Raw genomic sequence first — 20,227 nt, 5'->3', positions numbered from 1 at the left:
AGATAGTCCTGCTCCTTGGGATGGTAGTGAGAAGGATCCACACAGGACCAATGAGAACTTCAAGGGCTCTCCAAAAATATTTACTGAACTAAAGCAACAAAGACATGAAAAAATGAAAAGCAAGCCCTCAAATAGTATTAAGAGAAATAAAAACTTAAACGTGGACGCCTCTCCCTTTGGACTATATTTAGACGGAAGACTAGAATAAGCAAAGATTATAATTTACAACTGGCTTTGGAGTCCACCTCTCCCGGCTGGGAGATTCTGGACAAGACAGGCTTCAATTTCCTCACTGGAAAAATGGTGACAACAAATGCCAAATTCTCAGGGTCCTTCATGAGTTCTACGTGACAATACCTTTGAAGTAGTTCTCTCAGTGCAAGGCATAGCGTTGGTCCTCACTAAACTGAAATTCCTAATGTTGATTCTGAGCAGCCAGGCAGACATGCTACAGAGCACTTGGGGATTAAACACCCTAGGACTTAAACTCCTCTGGTCCAGAGGGAAGAATGAATCTTGCCATACTCTGTCTTCTCGCTCTGAATGCTCCTGACTTTCCCTGAGGATAACAGTTCATGACATGTTTACTGGCTTCAATCTCAGCAGCCAGTCTTTCATCACTAAAATGATGCCTTCCTTCCACCTTGGAGACCAAGCTGTACCAGTTCTCCTTGCTAGAGTCATGATCCAAAAGGCTAAGGGTGAAGAATTTTTCTACATGAAATTTAAAACAAGACTCAGCATACAATTGAAACACCCTGTCTTTGAAGCCCCCAGGTCATCCAAGAATAGGTCCCAGGCTGGATGTAGCCACCAGCAGAAGGCACAAGAGGGTGAGGATGGTAGGTGGCCAGGGGGAGATGTGTGCGGGTGTCCTCCATGAACTTCTCTTTTCCCTTCTCTTTTTGGCTCCATGGCAGGTGGGATCTTAGTTCCCCGACCAGGAATAGAACTTGTTCCCCCTGCACTGGAAGCACAGTAGTCCCCACTACCAGGGATCCCTTCTCCTTTTTCCTTTTTCTCCCTTCTTGAAGACTGGGTAAGGAGCACTGGACTGCTCCTGGTTCTGTCCCGATGACTCATACCCAATGAAGCAGCCACGCCGTATCATATGGAGACACTTAGAAGCCGAGGGAGAACCAGCAGGCTTCCTGTGAGCAGGGTAAGGCAGGCAGTGCCCCATCAGCCAGCTAGAAAGGCTGTTGGAGCAATTAGGAAGCTTCCCCTCCCAGAAGAAAAGGGTCTCCTGGGCCGGAAGGCCGGGCAGCCACACACTCGGCCGTCAGTCAACTGGGACTATTTTTATCCCCCTCAGACACTCACATGTGGAGTTTCACAGACCAGTTCTGAGTTTGGGAAATGAGTCACTCATCGTGGGTCTCCCGACCGGCACACGGCGGGCATGATCGTATAGCCGGGCCTAGGAAATCCTCCCTTGCAACTAAACAAAAACCCCTACGGCCCCTAGGTCTCAACCCACTCTGTTCACTAGTGGGCCCATTAAGGTGCCACTAAGGACAACAACAGAGAGCAAGAAACCAACCTTTGAAATGAAGATAAACTCGAGCTTGGCACAAGGTGAGCACAGGAAGCAAAGTTAACAGCCATGGAGGAAGGAAGCAGACATCAGAAGGTCTGGATTACAGAGCTTGGGGTCATGACAGCCATACCGTAGCTGGATATCATATGGAGACCCATTCAACACCTGCTCTGAAATAACTTGTGCTGACCTGCATGGCTCAGGGGCTGGGCACCCCTGCACTCCCTCCCCTCAACCCTGGCCAATTACACCATCTCAGGAGCAGATACCAGTTCAGAGATGAACCCACGTCCCAAGCCAAGGCAATGGCAGTCTTTCTGGGGACTTTTGCTTGAGCTGTTGGAAAAGACATTCTCCACTCCTTCATCATGCCCCCACCAACTGTGGAGGACAACAGCAGCTTTTAGCATTAATTCTTGTCACTGTTCATACTGAAGATAAAGCCAAAAGAGAAGAAAGCAGAGTCCAGAAAGGCGTAAGAGTGACAGAGCCATAATATAATTTTTTAAATCCCTTGATCCAGCCACACCTAAAACACCTTCAGCCAATAATTGTTTAAGTCCGTTTGGCTGGGATTCTGACTGCTGCACTCAATATAATCCTGACTAATATGTCCATTTATAAAGTTCAGATAATATGAACTGACAGTGAAAGATCACAGGGAGAAAAAAATGTAGCAACTCTCCGAAGAACAGATGCAAGCTGTATCATCTTGGGCAGACTACTTACCCTTCCTGCGCCTCAGTTTACTCATCTGCCAAGTAGAAGAAACCCTGAGATCCTGCCATCCACATAGGATGCAGAAAGGATCCAACGGACTAACAAGGATGAGGGGCTTCCCAGAGAGCAGAGCAATGAGCCAAACAGGCACCGCTGATACAGGACAGCTGGGAGAGGAGTCACACGGCTCTTTCAGGGTTCTGAGGTCTCTGGAGCCCAAGTCACCTTTTTTCCTGGCTTGCGAGATGAGGTCGGCCGCACTCTTGCTCATGACCTTCGTGATGTAGAGAGGACAGTTGGTTTGGCTAGCAATGGTGATGGCGCGGAACACAGCCTCAGCTTCCAGCTGCAAGAAACAATCCCTGGGAGTCAAAGGGAACAGGGCTGTCTCCAAGCACCACCCCCAGCGTCCACAGACTGAGAATGCAGTGCCAAACAGAGGTTATAAGCCTTGAGGACCTGGAGCTCCACACCCTGGATCCAAACCTCAGATCTGTGGCTTCCAACTCTGTCCCTTCACTGGGCATCTGAGAGCCCGCCCCTCTCCTGGGAAGTGGAGATCAGCAGGGTGTGTAAGCAGGGGACTGTTAGGTGAAAGCAGTGCCTGCCCAGAGTGGGCACTGCATCAATGGCCTCTTCTCTCCTCTTCCTGTGATTATCACAAGGGCCACACATAATGGAAGCCTTTGCTCCCCAATCTGCCCAGGACAGAATCCCTGGGCAAAACATAACCCCAAAAGCAGTATGTATAAATAACCAGCGAAGGCTGCCTGTGTGCATGCTAAGTTGCTTCAGTCATGTCCAATTCTTTGCAACCCTATGGACTGTAGCCTGCCGGGCTCCTCTGTGCAAGGAATTCTCTTGCAATGCCCTCCTCCAGGGGATCTTCCCAAACCAGGGATCAAACCTGCATGTCGTACATCTCCTGCATTGGCAGCTGGGTTCTTTACCACCAGCACCACCTGGGAAGCCCCCAGTGAAGGCTACTGCTGCTAAGTCGCTTCAGTCGTGTCCGACTCTGCGACCCCACAGACAGAAACCAGCCAGGCTCCCACGTCCCTGGGATTCTCCAGGCAAGAATACTGGAGTGGGTTGCCATTTCCTTCTCCAGTGCATGAAAGTGAAAAGTCAAAGTGAAGTCGATCAGTCGTGTCCGACTCCTAGCAACCTCATGGACTGCAGCCTACCAGGCTCCTCCATCCATGGGATTTTCCAGGCAAGAGTACTGGAGTGGGGTGCCATTGCCTTCTCCCCAGTGAAGGCTACTAGGTATTAAATCCTTTCCTGGATGGTCAGCAATGGGTCAGTTCTTGCAGGCGTTTCTTATACTAATCGTCCCCAGGCTTCTCAACTCCAAGATTTTTTTATTACTGATCTTCTCCAGCCCACCCTAATGTAGAAGTCATGTTTTTGAACGTGCCAACCAACACAACTGACTGTAATAAGTACAAAATAATGAATCTTCCCCTGTTCTATTAACAAAGCAGGATCTTAGAGCTTGGCCTCTTCTCATGAGTTGGGTCCAAGTCCTGAGTCGGCCATTTAGAAGCTGGGTAACCTCAGGAATGTTACACAACCTCCCAAAGGCTCAGTTTCCTCGTCTGTGAAGTGGGGATAATAATAGGACCTGACATACAGAGCTATTGAGAGGACTAAAATAGTTCATCCTTGTAAGGCAATCCTGTAAGGCCCAATCCTGGAACAAGGCAAGTGTTCCCTGAAGGCTGGCTATTTGGCTGTATGGCCGATGACAGCTTCTGACCAGAGGGAGAGAGCCTGCGTTACTACCGAAAACCCGAATTAGTCCAATTCAGCCCAAAGCAGACATGCTGGCATTCTTCCTTTCAATTGGCAACAGTTTCTTTTTGGATAAGTATGACAGTCTGGTTAGCCATGCAGCCCAACACTTTAAAAAATATCAAAATAGCTTTCAGATAGATGCTTAATACTTTTATAATGCAAACCAGTCACTGCCCTCTGTGGGTGCGGCTTAGCAAACAGATTCTAAGCACTTGGCTGGTCCAGCTAGCCTCCTCCAGGCTGCTTTCTGTTCCATGTGGCAAGATCGAGATCCTGGAGCCCGGAGCACAAGTGACTGTGGCCACCTTCCTGAAGCACCCAGACATCACAGGAGCTATCTCTGAGCTTGGCTTCAGCTCTCTGAACAGGATCACTCAAGATGCTCTCCACGTGTGCTTTGAACTCAAGATGGGCTGCTCCTTATATGCCCAGGCCTCCTTCTTCGTGCCTATGCTGACCACTTCAGCTCCCCCATGACCACGGGCCCAGCCTTTTTGATCTCATCGGCCCCAGACCCACCCCGGCCACCCCGAGCACTGCAGGGTTTTCAGCACCTTGACAACACGACTATCTTTGGAAGGTTACATCACCCTCCAGCTTCACCCACAAGGGCTTCCAGGGCTGTGGAGATCTATGGCTGAGAGGCTTTTTACTAAAAAGGAGACAGGAACAGGGAGGAAGGGTGGGATGGGGGGGTTGGAAAAACAAACCAAGGAACAAAAATAGACTTTGCTCAGAAATCCCCTGGCTGCTGCTGTAGGACTCTGTCTTGCCAGCACATCTCCACAGTGACCAGCATTTAAGAAAAGTTGCACAAACTGCTGATCACCCTGGCCTGCTCACACTGGGTGTTTTCCAGTCCTTCAAGCATGATGGCCAGTGGTTTCATCTCTCTTGAGCTTCTTTACATAACAGTAATAGCCAGTACTCAGACCAGGGAAAGGACATTGATCTCTGTTATATGCAATGAGCGTAACGCTAGCTACAAGCAAGTATCCCAGAGAAGGGACTTGGTATGCAGGAGACAGACTTGTCAGGAACACTTTGACCAAAGCCTTGATCACAAAATTACACATTATTTCAACCAACAACAAAAACAGCATTAAAAACATGGAGTTTCTAGGGTGCTGATAATGTTCTGTTTCTCCAGCTGGGTTGTAGTTGTGTGACTGCGTGTGTTCAGTTTGGGAAAATCCATTGCACCTTTAGGACAGGAATACTTTTCTCTACGTGCGCTACATTTTCTTTCTCTAAAAAGATTCTAACAGAGATGAACAATGGGAATACTGTGATTTCTGGTTGTGGTTCCTTCTCCTATCTGTCTTTAAAAAATTTTTTTAATTGAAATAAAATTGCTTTATAATGTTGCGTGCGTTTCTGCTGTACAACGTGAATCAGCCATAACTATATATACATCCCTTCCTTCTCCTCCCCCCATCCCACCCCTCAAGGTCATCGCAGCATGCCAGGCTGGGCTCCCAGTGTTATACAGTAACTCCTCCCCAGCTATCTATTTTACACATGGTGGTGTGGATACGCCGATGCTACGTTTTCCATTTGCCCCACCCTCTCCTTCCTGCCGTGTCCACAAGTTCATTCTCTACCTCTGCATCTCCATTCCTTCCCTGCAAATAGGTTCATCAATACCATTTTTTTCTAAAACCCGTATACTAATATATGATTAATATATGATATTTGTCTTTCTCTTTTTGACTTACTTCACTCTGTATAACAGGCTCTAGATTCATCCATTCATTTAGTGAGTTCACTAGAACTCACTCAGATTCCTTCTTTTTTATGACTGAGTAATATTCCATTGTATATATGTACCATTGTATATATGTACCACTGTTTCTTTATCCATCTCCTACCTGTTGCAGGATGCCAGGCTTGGAATGATAGAACAGGAAAGGGTTCACTTCACTGACACAGAGGGCCTGGAATTCCCTCCAGGTGCCAGGCTGGTCTCTGAAAGCCAATGTGCTCTCAGGCATAGTAGCCAGTTCCCAGCTCTGGGCCTGTGCCAGCCACTGAAGTTGCTGACAGCCCAGACATGTCCAATCAGCCACTAGTAACCATTCATTCACTCTTCAGCTCTTAAGCAGTGATGCTAATCAGCATACATCTTACATGTGGGAAACGTGTACCTGGATGTCCTTGTCACCATATACAAATCAACAGATACCATGCCTATGTTGCACTGCTTCCAGGAGAAAAAGAAAAAGAGCCTCCACTGCTCCTACTTCTCTCCCTGCCCCCCCAACCCCCCCACCCCCATGCTCCTGAAAATTACCTCCTCTGGTCTGCTCAGTACATGGCCTTCTGGGCCAGTTATCCCCATTTCCAACATCCGGGTTTGCTCCTAGAATGAGAAAAGAATAGAGAACAATTTTTATATGAGCTCAACTGAGGCCTGAAACAGTATGAAACAGTATGAGAAGGCAAAAAGACAGGACATTGAAAGATGAACTCCCCAGGTCAGTAGGTGCCCAATATGCTACTGGAGATCAGTGGAAAAATAACTCCAGAAAGAATAAAGAGATGGAGCCAAAGAAAAAACAATACCCAGTTGTGAATGTGACTGGTGATGGAAGTAAAGTCCAATGCTGTAAAGAGCAATGTTGCATAGGAACCTGGAATGTTAGGTCCATGGATCAAGGCAATTTGGAAGTGGTCAAACAGGAGAGGGCAAGAGTGAACATCGACATTTTAGGAATCAGCGAAATAAAATGGACAGGAATGGGTGAATTTAACTCAGATGACCATTATATCTACTACTGTGGGCAAGAATCCCTGAGAAGAAATGGAGTAGCCATCATAGTCAACAAGAGTCCGAAAGGCAGTACTTGGATGCAATCTCAAAAACGACAGAATGATCTCTGTTCATTCCCAAGGCAAACCATTCAATATCACAGTAATTCAAGTCTCTGCCCCGACCAGTAATGCTGAAGAAGCTGAAGTTGAACAGTTATATGAAGACCTACAAGACCTTCTAGAACTAACATCCAAAAAAGATGCCTTTTCATTATAGGGGATTGGAATGTAAAAGTAGGAAGTCAAGAATAACAGGTAAATTTGGCCTTGGATTACAGAATGAAGCAGGGCAAAGGCTAATAGAGTTCTGCAATGAGAACAACTGGTCATAGCACATACCCTCTTCCAACAACACAAGAGGAGACTCTACACATGGACATCACCAAATGGTCAATACCAAAATCAGATTGATTATATTCTTTGCAGCCAAAGATGGAGAAGCTCTATACAGTCAGCAAAAACAAGACCAGGAGCTGACTGTGGCTCAGATCATGAACTCCTTATTGCCAAATTCTGACTTAAATTGTAGAAAGTAGGGAAAACCACTAAACCATTCAGGTATGACTTAATCAAATCCCTTATGATTATACAGTGGAAGTGAGAAATAGATTCAAGGGATTAGATCTGATAGAGTGCCTGAAGAACTATGGACAGAGGTTTGTGACATTGTACAGGAGGCAGTGATCAAGACCATCCCCAAGAAAAAAGAAATGCGAAAAGGCAAAATGGTTGTCTGAGGAGGTCTTACAAGCATTTGTGAAAAGAAGAGAAGCAAAAGGCAAAGGAGAAAAGGAAAGATAAACCCATGTGAATGCCAAGTTCCAAAGAAGAGCAAGGAGAGATAAGAAAGCCTTCCTCAGGGCAATGCAAAGAAATAGAGGAAAAGAATAGAATGGGAAAAACTAGAGGTCTCTTCAAGAAAATTAGAGATACCAAGGGAACATTTCATGCAAAGATAGGCTCGATCAAGGACAGAAATGGTATGGACCTAACAGAAGCAGAAGATATTAAGAAGAGGTAACAAGAATACACAGAAGAACTGTACAAAAAAGATCTTCATGACCCAGATAACCACGATGATGTGATTACTCACCTAAAACCAGACATCCTGGAATGAGAAGCCAAGTGGGCCTTAGGAAGCATCACTACGAACAAAGCTAGTGGAGGTGATGGAATTCCAGTTGAGCTATTTCAAATCCTGAAAGATGATGCTGTGAAAGTGCTGCACTCAATATGCCACCATATTTGGAAAACTCAGCAATGGCCACAGGACTGGAAAAGGTCAGTTTTCATTCCAATCCCAAAGAAAGGCCAATGCCAAAGAATGCTCAAACTACCACACAATTGCACTCATCTTACATGCGAGAAAGTAATGCTCAAAATTCTCCAAGCTAGGCTCCAGCAATACGTCAACCATGAAATTCCAGATGTTCTTGAGAAATGTTCTTGACCTGCCTCTTGAGAAATCTGTATGCAGGTCAGGAAGCAACAATTAGAACTGGACATGGAACAACAGACTAGTTCAAAATAGGAAAAGGAGTACATCAAGGCTGTATATTGTCATCCTGCTTATTTAACTTATATGTAGAGTACATCAGGAGAAATGATGGACTGGATGAAGCACAAGCTGGAATCAAGATTGCTGGGAGAAATAGCAATAACCACAGATGACACCACACTTACGGCAGGAAGAGAAGAACTAAAGAGCCTCTTGATGAGAGTGAAAGAGAGAAGAGAACGTTGGCTTAAAGCTCAACATTCAGAAAATGAAGATCATGACATCTGGTCTCATCACTTCATGGCAAATAGATGGGGAAACAATGGAAACAGTGACAGACTTCATTTTGGGGGGCTTCAAAATCACTGCAGATGGTGACTGCAGCCATGAAATTAAAAGACGCTTACTCCTTTGAAGAAAATCTATGAGCAACCTAGACAGCATATTAAAAAGCAGAGACATTACTTTGGCAAGAAAGGTCCATATGGTCAAAGTTGTTGTTTTTCCAATAGTCATGTATGAATGTGAGAGTTGAACTATAAAGAAAGCTGAGTGCTTAAGAATTGATGCCTTTGAACTGTAGTGTTGGAGAAGACTCTTGAGAGTCCTTCGGACTGCAAGGAATTCAAACCAGTCCATCCTAAAGGAAATCAGTCCTGAATATTCACTGGAAGGACTGATGCTGAAGCTGAAACTCTTAATACTTTGGCCACACGATGGTAAGAATTGACTCACTGGAAAAGACCCTGATGCTGGGAAAGATTGAATACGGAAGGCAAAGGGGATGACAGAGGATGAGATGGTTGGATGGCATCACCAACTCAATGGACATGAGTTTGAGTAAGCTCTGGGAGCTGGTGATGGACAGGGAAGCCTGGTGCGCTGTAGTACATGGGGTCACAAAGTCGGACATGACTGAGTGACTGAACTGAACTGAGGCTTGAAAAAGTGATGCTGGAATATTCTAATCTAAAGATGGTCCACCCACCACCTGCATCAGAATCTCCTGAGTTGCTGTTGTAAAAGTGCAGATGTCTGCTCTACCCAGGTCTCCCAAATCAGAATATATGAGTTAGAATCTAGGATTATGCATTTTAATAAGCCCCTCAGACACTCATGCTTTAAATGGATGGTTACAATAAGTAGATTCAGCATTTAACCAGACAAAATAATGCCTCTAAATACAGCATTACCTGACTTAGCCTTTTGGTCAAATTCTATTTAACTCGGTTGTGGATCTCTCTACCCCTTGTCACTGATGGCTAAGTTCCTCAGACTTGGCTGGCTTTCTGGAAGAAGCAGGTGGCTAGGTTAATTGGAGCTGGCACCAGTCCTCAGCAGCAGAGCTGCATTTTTGCAGACATTCATGCTTAAGCACTGAGGCCAGTTCCTAGGAACCTCGTGCTGGTGACACAGGAGATAAAGGGAGGAGTGAGCTGAACAAGTCTGTATCTCATCAAGAAACTATGAGACGCTTAGAAAGGAGGGGATTCCTTCTCCCTGGAAAAGAACACTTTTTGTTTTTTTATGTTTTTATTCACTTAAATATTTTAGGGAGTTGGAGGAAGGAAGATGCATTTACTATAAGCAGCCACGAGAAGTAAAATGGTCACTGCTTCCAGCTCTACAGAATTTGACGAAAGGTCAGAGGCTGACACTGCCAGCAAAGCACCTCCACTTTTCATTCTTCCCCTCCCATCAAAGCTTGGACTGAATGCAATTTCTTCTTCCCAACTCTGGTGGGTTTTGACTCTGAACTGCTTTGTGAAGCCACACAAGGGATGAGATGTTCAACTAAAGATCTTCTGTCTCACACAACATTCTCACTCCTACCTTGTCCAAAAGTGTTAGGACAATGCACGGGATGAAACGTGCTCAAGCAATGGTCTCTGAGCACTCCCATCAGCAAGCCAATTTTTCCAGGATACACTTGACCAAGTTCTACTTGGACCTCCCCACTCAGGATCCCTGGAGCTCAGAGAATCCCAGAGATCATTCTTTAAGCTCCATAGTTGATTCTAGAGCACTGTTCTCATTGGGATGACCTATTCCCAAAACCATGGGGTCCCTACAGCCCGATGGTTAAGAATAGCGTGTAAAGGCCCATGGATGCCACCTGATGTGGGTGGGGGATGTGTGGGCTCTTTGAGGTACTGATCACTGCTATAATTACATCACAGTTTTGGTTGCTCCATGAAGAAAGGGACCCTGTCTTTTTCACCTTCCCTCTCTAAGGCTTCGCACATAGTAGGCATTCAGTAGGTATTTGGATGATTGGCTAAAGATGCTGTTGAAACTTTTGAAAACGTCTCTTATTGGTACCCATAGGAAATATTTCTTCTCGCTCATTAGTCACTTCGCATAAAGTGCAGCAAGAAGCTCTGAGCACAGCAGCTGCCTCCATTTAAAGAAGGTGATAAAATCTTTCAGCTCGAGCTGAATTTAATAGACACACATGAGAAACTCATTCCAATGGGGGGAAAAATACCCTTATTCTTTTCCTGAGGAGAACAGATCTGCCCAAGGTGGTGGAAGAGTGGGGGCGGGGAACACCAGAGCCACTTCTGTGCTCAGAAGCCACAGAGAAAGCTGGAAAGGGGCTGAGAGTTGGAGCCCATCTGCCTCCACAGAGTCAAGCATGAAGAAGCAGGGAGTCTGGCTGCGAGGGAATCTGGAGGGAGGACTGGGGCATCTGGCCGCTGCCCTGAAACCTTGGAGGATGGGGAGGAGAGAAGTGACAGCTCCAACACCTCTGGGATGCCTCCCATGGGAGCAAGGCATTTGGAGCCTGCTTGGAAAGTGACTTCATTATCTGGGTGTGTGGGGGGCATGGGAGAAGGCTGTCAGGGGCCCAACTAATTAGCCTCGTTGGTCATAAGGGAGTGGAGACTGCACACTGAGCTCACCTCCTCCCCTGGAGAGACAACACTCAGAGTCTGAAAGCCTGACAGCTGCAGCCTACACAGCTCGAGTGCTGGTCTCTTCAGGAGCCTGCAGCTGGATGGGTAGAGAGGGCACCTTCTCTCCGGGTAGAGATGCCCGTGGAGGGACACCCCCTGAGAGGCTAAGACTAAGTTCTCCCACTTACTAGCTGTGTTCCCTGGGCTGGTGACCTCACCCTTCAGAGCCTCAGTGTTCTCATCTATAGAAGCGGGGGGAGGCTGGTGGCATCTTGAAAGGGTTGGGTGAAGACCTGGATGGGAACATACAAGAGCTCTGACCAGGGCCCGGCACACAGCAGGAAGTGCTGTCCAACGGGACCTGTGGCAGAAGCTGAGATGAGGGTGCTTCTCAACGTGCCCCCACACCCCTCCTGACCACGTCGCCACGTCCCGGACAACCTCTACAGTACAGCCTGAGTACTCAAGAGCGCTGGCCTGCCTCTGTGCTGACTCCCTCTAGAGCCTAGTGCCTGGCAGAGTACTCGGGAGCACTCTCAGGGAGAATGAATAAAGCGCTCTTGCTGTTAATGTTATCAAATGGACTGAGAGAGCTGGCACTCCTTGCTGGCCGCCTCCTCCCAGCGGAAGCCAACCCTGAACACTTCTGAGATAAACAGACCCTGGCGGAGACACATCTGTGCGTTGAGCCCATTAAGCACCCCAGGAGATGGAGACAGAAGTGCTCTCTACTTCCTTACAAATGATCAGTTTGGGCCTTGGGGTCTTGCTTTCATCACTCTTTCCTCGGGTTGCTTAATATGATTTCTAGGAAACCAGTGGGACGTCTGATCCCCACAAGACGCGAATTCTTCATTATCTAAGCCCAGGAGTTACGCAGTCCTGGATCAGATTTCCGGCTTCTGAGAAATGCTGTCTTAAAGAGTTTTTCTTTAGGACAGAGCGTGTCATGTAGCTCGGACTCACTTTCAAAACAGAATCAGCGATGCTCTCCCACCAAATGACCCAATGTGAGAACCTCCTCTGCCAGGAGGTCTGCCCTGGTTCCCAGAACGCTTCGATTGATACTTCCTCCCTTGCTTGTCTATTTGCCGTCATACTTCCTCCTCCTAGACTGTGAAGTCCTTGAGGCCAGGTTCTGTTTTTAGCACAGTGCTTAGGAGGGTTTAGAGCTTGAGAGCTCCAGCAACACTGAAGAAATGAGAAAATAAATGGGACATAGATGCTCGCCTGAGGAGCCCCTGCACTGCAGGGAGCCGTGCCGTGTTACCTGGGCAATGATGTCCCCGTTCTCAGCGTGCACCTGAGCGATGGCCCCCAGCTCTCCCAGACACGTGAAGATCTCATACAGCTGAAACAGAAATGAGGCTCTGTTACCTTCCTAGGACACCATGCTTTTAGTTAACCGCGTGCACGGGCCCATGACTAGAGCGGGAGCTAAAATAAATGGGTTTGGGACCTCCCTGGTGGTCCAGTAGGTAAGCCTCCACACTCCAATGAACACAACCTGAGTTCCATCCCTGGTCAGGGAACTAGATCCCACATGCCACAACTAAGACCCAGTGCAGCCAAAATAAGTAAATCATTAAAAGAAAAAAATAAATGGGATCAACCAAAGGAAATAAGTGACCAGGGCAGACATACAGACTAAAAGGTGCATCACCGAAGAGGCCAAAGAGGAGAGCTAGTCCAGAGGAACTTTACGAACTCTCAGAAACTGTCTATGGAAGGAAAACCCGTCACGTCTCCTAGGCAGACAGGGAGAACACCTAACAAAGCGATACTAACCCCACCACTGTCTCCATTTAAATGGAATTATTTCCCACTAAGTTCAGATAGTGCTTCAAAATCCTTCTTAACACTCCCTATGGGCACTGCAGCTAGCCAGGAGCAAACTCAAAAGCTGAAATCTCTGTCTCTTAGCCTCTCAGGGCAGACCATGCTTCATCTCCTTGCTGGGAAGTATGGGAATTCATGTTTTGCATTTCTTCTGAGAAGTTAAGGTTTGTCTAAAACAAGCACACCCCGTGCATTTCATAGGAAGAAAGTCAAAGGCAAGCTGGTATGATGAGCCCAAAGAGCAGATGGCCCTCCTTTATCCTGCAAGGCTGAGCATGTATACTTCCCCTGAATTCCTGAGAGGCTTAGAATTTGTTGGGTAGATGGAGATTTAGACACACCCTTCCTCTTGTCCTTTTGAGAAAGTTGCTCCCAGTGGAAATTCTAGCTCCCAGTCTGCCTTGCCCCTGGCACCCTGCCTGCTACCTTACTGCAAATGTAGCATGGATGGTGAGGACTTCAAGAAGCTGTCTTGCCCAGCGTTCTCCCACACGAACCACAGTGACTCACGTGCCAATAGCCAAGGTCACCGGCCACCACAGGAAACCCATCCAGAGACCCCAAACCACACACGGTGGGTTGTTACCTCCGTGTTGGACACTTGATACCAATCCTTGTAGGCCATGTAAACCATGAAGGAGTTCACCCCTGCAAGAGAGGAGGGGAGGGGAGACAGGAGGAGGACATTGTGGTCATCATCTCGTTGGATCCTGTGCTTCCCGCCCTGAGAGCACCACAGGCCCCCACCCAGTGCAGAGTGGAAATGTCCCATCCTCCAAGAGCATTTCTCTATGTCCTCTACTCTGAAAAACTGACAATTCCTATGACGTCATAGCAGTCTGGTCTCTTCTTCTGCACCTCTTTTCTGCCTCCCCCTACACTGTTCCCAGCCCAGAGGGTCAACAAGCCTGAACACTGCTCAGGGCAGCCTCTTGAGTTTTGGTTTCCTCGTCTGTAAAATGGAAAAATAATTTCCATTATTATGAAGCACCATCCTGCTTCATAAGGTGGTTGGAAACTTTAAAAGAGATAACACAGGCAGAGCTCTTAGCACTGGCATATGGTTGAACTCCTGGGATCAGTTGATTTTGCTCTTTGTGAATGTCAGCTCTCCACCAGGCCTGGGCAGGGTGTTGGGTCTGAGACAGAACTGAGATCTAGAGCCAGTCCCCAGGGAACTAACAGAGCTAATGTGCAGAAATCAAGGTTCAACCTGGGCTTAAATACCTAAGTCATCAGGGTTAAAAGGAAAGAGCCATTTAATTTCTCCCTCCAAATACACTATTCATAGATTATTTTACGGACATAGGTAGGACTGGGGAATAGAGAGTCATGCTGAGGAAAGGAGAGTAACTTTGGTCTCCAACCATGAGGGTCACTTCAGCCCACAGTGCTCCAGGCCAAAAGCAGACATAATCTGAGGACTTCCCCACCCAAAGGCGTGCAACTCAGGGCAGTTTTCCCAACACGACCCTTCTCACAAGCCTCGGGAGTATTAAATCCATTCACTTTTCTACCCTAGTTGAGATGCACGGTGTGGAAGGAGACACAAGAGTGGGAAGAGGTTAACCTCACCCTCTGAATCAGCCAGGACTGGGCAGAGTTTGAGGGTGGGAGGGGGAAGTGGATGGAGAGCTCCTTCCTTGAGAGGTCATTCCTTCCCCTCATCCCAGCACACTGCCTTCCACTGCACTCCTGGCCTTTGCATCCAGACTGCTCGCTGATAACTATTATAAAATTAGCGTTTTTTATAACATTAGTATTAATACCAGTATCATAGTACAAGGACTTAGCACTAAGATATATTATAATGAGTCTTATCCATTATTGTTACGACAATCGTCTGCATCTTGTGGCACTTATCCTATCACTCTGCACAGGTCTGCCTCCTTCTGCCCTGGCTATTCAGCAGAGGCCATTCCTCCTACTCCCGCAGGTCCTCCAGCCCCGCTTAGGATGCCCAGTACATTGCATGTCGCACGTACAGGGATTGGTGCGTGTGTGAAACAGCTGACCAGCAGAATAGCCTTTTCTGAGGATGCTCTTGTTGTATAAGAGTGATGTTTGGATATTTGGACTAAAAATGATAGACATTAAAAATTTCTCAGTTTCTAAGTGCATATGTACAAGCTGTGACTTCTCCTGATCTCAGTTTCTCTATCTATACAATGGGCAGTATTGCATGGGGATTGAGAGAATGGACTTTGGGGAGATCTACTGCCTACTAGCTCTATGATCCTGGGCTACTTATTCTGAACCCCAGGTTCTCCATCTGTAAAGATAATGATTCCTATCTCATGGGGATCCTGTAAGGAATAAGCAGAATGGCATAAAGTGCCTGGTTCATAGAGGCACCACTCCATCCAGCATTCACGCTCAAGGTTCCCTGCAACCTAGTGAGTGGAGAGCATGAGAAAGACAGACAAGGGAGAAAGGAGGAGGGTGTGTCCACACTCACCTTTGTCCTTGATGAGGCCCTGCACCTCCTGCTTGACGCTGTCGTTCCAGTGGGTGATGTCCACATGTAAGGAGTAGTCACAGCAGCTCTTGCCATCGGCCCACTCCCGCCACTTCTCATAAGCCTCCGTCAGGCTGGACTCGGGCTCGGGCACCACGTGGTCAACTGGACAAGAGAGGCCCCACATGGATGACTCACCAACACAGCCTTTGGTCCCCTCTGTACAGGTCTGTCCTGTTTGCTTAGCTACGATGGCAGAGTCTCTATCTCTTGAGCATAGGGTTAACCTCAGAAAGGGGTCCTGGGTGGTTTCAATGGTGGTTGCTGATGATTCAACCGTTACGTAGCTATGTGATCCTGGGCAAATGACTAGCTTCTCTAAACTTTGGTTTTTTTCATCCTTCAATGTGGAGTGGGGATGGGGATACCACTGCCTCTAAGTCTGTGAAGAGATTAAATGGGAAAAAGCATGGAAAGGGCTTCACATGATGCCTGGCACATATAAGTGCTCGATAAATGCTGGCTGTCAACTGATGAGCTCCTACTAGGTGCCATTATTACCAGTAACTGTGGGAGTTACTGCTAGTGCTCAAAGTGGGACTCCTTCTTTCTAAGGGCAGAAGGACGGTCTTTAAAGTTATGTCAGGTCACAAGACGGTGACATTTTCATGCCTATTGCTGTAGGAAAGAGCTGGTGTCAGGTAAGTGAGCCTGATGCCTAGCCCACAGATCTTATTTTCATGCAAACTTCTCATCAAAGATACGGTTTCTGGGACTTCCCTGGTGGTCTAGTGGGTTAAGAATCCATCTCTCAATGCAGGGGACACGGGTTTGATCCTTGGTTGGGGAACTAAGAGCCACATGCCATAGAACAACGAAGCCCGCACACTGCAACTAGTGAGCCCACAAGCCACCAGCAGAGTCTCCGTGCCGCAAGGAAGGTGCCAGATGCCTAACTAAGCTAAATAAACAAACAAATAAAAAGAATACGGTTTCTCTGAGGCCCAAACCTACTCTTGCAGTACCTGCCATAGTGGACAGTATTTTTAAAAAGAATAACGTTTACACCAGTAACACTGGTAAGGGTAAGACAAATGTGACTCTTTAATTGCTCCCCATGTCAGTTGAGAGAACGTGTGACCTGGAACAACTTTCCTAAGAACAATTTTGAAATGTGTTTCAAAATCCTTGATGTTTTTCATACCTTAAACTCAACAATTATTCTTCTGCCTAAAAATCATCCTTCAGGAGATAAATGTGCCTGAACACAAAATCTGGGTCCTCAGGATATTTGCCACTATTCACATATTTATGCAAGTGAAAAGCTAGAAACAAAGTTTTACAATAGGGAAGCTTAAATACATAAATCGTGATACCTTCATAAAATGGATGTCATAAGTCCATTTAAAATTCAGTAGAATAAAAATAAATGAATGGAAAGACATCCATGACATATTAACTAGTGAACAGAAGACAACCCTATTTTTGTTAAACAGAAAAACTAATACAGCCAAACTGTGACAGTGAGGTGAGACGTGTGTGTGTGTGTGTGTGTGTTTGCATACCTAGGGTGTTTAATTATCTCAGAAAGGACCCAGACACTTCTGTGATTCTCACATGCTTTCCTCTCTTTTCATGTGGAGCGCTGACTCTCCTCCTGCTCCCTGCCTAACGCAGAAGCCCAAGCCTAATCCATATGTCTAGGACTCTGAACAGGTCCAGCTCCTCGGCCAGATGGCAGAAAGCCAGGCCGAGATCACTCATTTCCTCAGCCTTCTAGCACAGGCAGCCCAAGTGCACTTATCTGAAAGCAGAGGCCTGGAGCTGTGTTATTGTGTCTGGACCCGCACCAGAGCCTTTGTAGGCAGGCAGCTGCTGAGAACTCGGCTGGCTTCTTTCTTCTGGCTGGACAAAGGCTTCAGGCTCCCAGAAATGCACCTTTTATGGCCCTGATGCCATTTTCCTGGGTTTCCACACCCCTAGCTGAAGCTGAACCCTACTACTGCTCCAGTAGAAAGGAAGCAAAAGACAGTGATTAAGTCTACGACTCAGGCCATTCTGATTTCTTGGGTGGATGCATATTTCTTGGGTGGTAACAGTGCTCTTGCTGACCAAGTTGGGGGCCAGGGCTGGGCTGGGGCCAGTTCACTGGAACTTCTTTGGGACAGGAAGGAGTGCCCTGGAATGCTATCTCTTCAGTAATCCAATGGCATGCAACTTCCTAGGTTTCTTTGGAATTGCAAAAGTCACCAGAAAAACAAAGTAAGGGAAACAACTCCCCGGCTTGCCCAATCTTAAAGCTATGAATTGGTCACGATACAGCACAGACCAAATAACACTAACCACCACTGAAGCCTTCTAAGTTCTCAAGAACTGCCCGTCTCACTGTCATTCTCTCTGGGATACTTCTCAGCTGTGTTTGCACTGCTCTGCTCATGCCCTTTGCCCGTCCTGCCTCACACCCAAGCGGGAAGTTCTGAGATCACCTTTTGCCCAAGGCTCACAGCTTTTCAAGTCCACTTTCCTCAGGGTCTGGCCCAAAGATGCTAAGTGCTGACTCCCCACCCATGGCATACTCAGCCCCTCCTCTAAGGCAGACAGAGTATACTGCTTTCAAGGTGATGAGCCTCCTGTGTCTCTTAATGCGGTTACAGAAGCTGCCAGTGTCCTCTCTATAACCAACTTTTCTCAGGTCTCGTCAGGTAGAAAGTCTATTCGTTGAATTGAGGGGAAGTATATGAGTTACCATCAGAGAGCACTGCGATTAACACATTAGTTAAACTCACTTCTTAGGACCCCTAGCACGCTTTCCAAGAGTGTGTAAATTTGTGGAACTTACTGATCATGGTGGTGCCCCCTGCTAAGGCAGCCTTGGTCCCTTGGAAGAAGTCATCCACTGTGGTCATGCCTTTGTATGGCATCTGGAAGTGAGTGTGGACATCGATGCCTCCAGGGATCACCATCTTCCCATTGGCCTCGATAGTCTTCACTCCTCCAGGGACTATCAGATTGTCTCCAATTTGCCTGGTGAGACAGGGAAACAACCAGCAATTTAAAAGAAGGACTTCCAAGACAAACATGGTATTGTGAGGATTTTAAAAGTTGTAACCTATGTTTATCAAAGTAGTCTTTCCAAGTGATTAAGCTTTCCAGCTTAGCAACCTAGAAACAAATAATAAAACATTTTTTATTCTAAGACAATGAATATGTGTTAACCAGCAGGACCTTGCTGTTTTTCTATTTCATACATAGTAGTGTGTATCTGTTAACCCCAATTCGTAATTTATCCTTTCCCTGTTTCCTCTTTGGTAACCATAAGTTTGTTATCTGTCTGTGAGTCAGATTCTGTTCTGTAAATAAGTTCATTTGAATCATTTTTTAGATTCCACATACAAGTGATATCATATGGTATTTGTCTTTCTCTATCTGACTTACTTTGCTTAGTATGATAATCTCTAGCTCCATCCAGAAAACAATTTTTATAAACATAAAACAATCCAGTATGGTGTTCGGTGAGACCATGTGTCCTGGCTTAGTACTGTCACCCCAAGGGTTTGACTGTGGCTGGAATATAGGGGGTGTAATAAATATTTTAATGAATGTTTTTACTGTGTGCTTAGTCACTCAGTCATGTCTAACTCTTTCCAGCACCATGTACTGCAGCACACCAGGCTCCTCTATCCATGGGGATTCTCCAGGCAAGAGTACTGGAGTGGATTGCCATGCCCTCCTCCAGGGGATCTTCTCAACCCAGGGATCAAACCCAGGTCTCCCACATTGCAGGCAGATTCTTTACCATCTGAGCCATAAGAAAGCCCAAGAACACTGGAGTGGGTAGCCTACCCCTTCTCTAGGAGATCTTCCCGACCCAGGAATCAAACCAGGGCCTCCTGTATTGCAGGTAGATTCTTTACTAGCTGAGCTACCAGGGAAGCCCAGTGTTTTTATTTTCATTTAGCTCTTTATTTAAGAATCAGGAAGAACATTTGCAGAAGGATTGAACAGCTGTAAAATAATGAACTGTTAAAAAAAGATTGAAGGAGGTGGTAAAGAATCATTTTAAAAACAAGTGCATGAACTGTGCTATCTAAATGGGTTCGTCTGTGCTCCTAAGGACAAATGGAATATGTCTAGGGCATTCCCCAGTCCCTTCCCACTCCCAAGTCCATCCTTCCCTGATAGCTCATCTATCAATCACAACCGATGGCAGATTCTCAAAGAGGATGCCAAAGATGCAAATGCGTACAACAGCTGCTTCTGTGTGGTCAGCAGCTCAGGAGAAGCTTCAAGCCAAGCAAGTGGACTGTGATAACCTCCACCAGACACAGCTTCGCCCAAGAAGCTTCAGAGCATCTCAGGGAGGCAGAGAGGGGGAAACTGGGCTGGGGAGGAAGCCAATGAGCAGGCCAAGTGCATACTATACAAGACACGTGACCAATACAACTACCCTTAGCACAGTGTAACCTCATAGATCAACGATGTTCAGTTCACATCCTTGACATAAACATCCAGTTAACTCCAGGCAGACTTAAGGCTCATGAGGATCCGCATTATTATGAACCATCTCCTACCTTGCAACACATGGACCCGCTGCCAGTGGCATGAACACTTTCTGCTTTTGTTTATGCCCAGCCAAGAAAGACATTCTCTTGGGGTGG

The 20,227-nt window shown here is 46.6% G+C and overlaps 1 protein-coding gene across 2 annotated transcripts in view; it reads right to left on the bottom strand.

The window, feature by feature from the left end:
• The window catches only part of DPYSL3 (dihydropyrimidinase like 3), a 116,802-nt gene that overhangs the window by 14,161 nt on the left and 82,414 nt on the right, over positions 1-20,227 (bottom strand). For both annotated transcript variants that reach the window (XM_040239765.1, XM_040239766.1), the window contains exons 3-8: positions 18,409-18,593; positions 15,570-15,734; positions 13,698-13,759; positions 12,543-12,623; positions 6,354-6,422; positions 2,486-2,606 (exon numbers count right to left, since the gene is read on the bottom strand). In XM_040239765.1, coding sequence (XP_040095699.1) covers positions 2,486-2,606; positions 6,354-6,422; positions 12,543-12,623; positions 13,698-13,759; positions 15,570-15,734; positions 18,409-18,593 — 683 coding nt within the window. The remainder of the gene's footprint in view (positions 1-2,485; positions 2,607-6,353; positions 6,423-12,542; positions 12,624-13,697; positions 13,760-15,569; positions 15,735-18,408; positions 18,594-20,227) is intronic.

The sequence above is a fragment of the Oryx dammah genome, unplaced genomic scaffold (genome assembly GCF_014754425.2).
Source record: "Oryx dammah isolate SB20612 unplaced genomic scaffold, SCBI_Odam_1.1 HiC_scaffold_5, whole genome shotgun sequence".
NCBI classification, from domain to species: domain Eukaryota; kingdom Metazoa; phylum Chordata; class Mammalia; order Artiodactyla; family Bovidae; genus Oryx; species Oryx dammah.
Note: the sequence above shows the minus strand (reverse complement) of the source record. Positions and strands in the feature narration are given on the sequence as shown.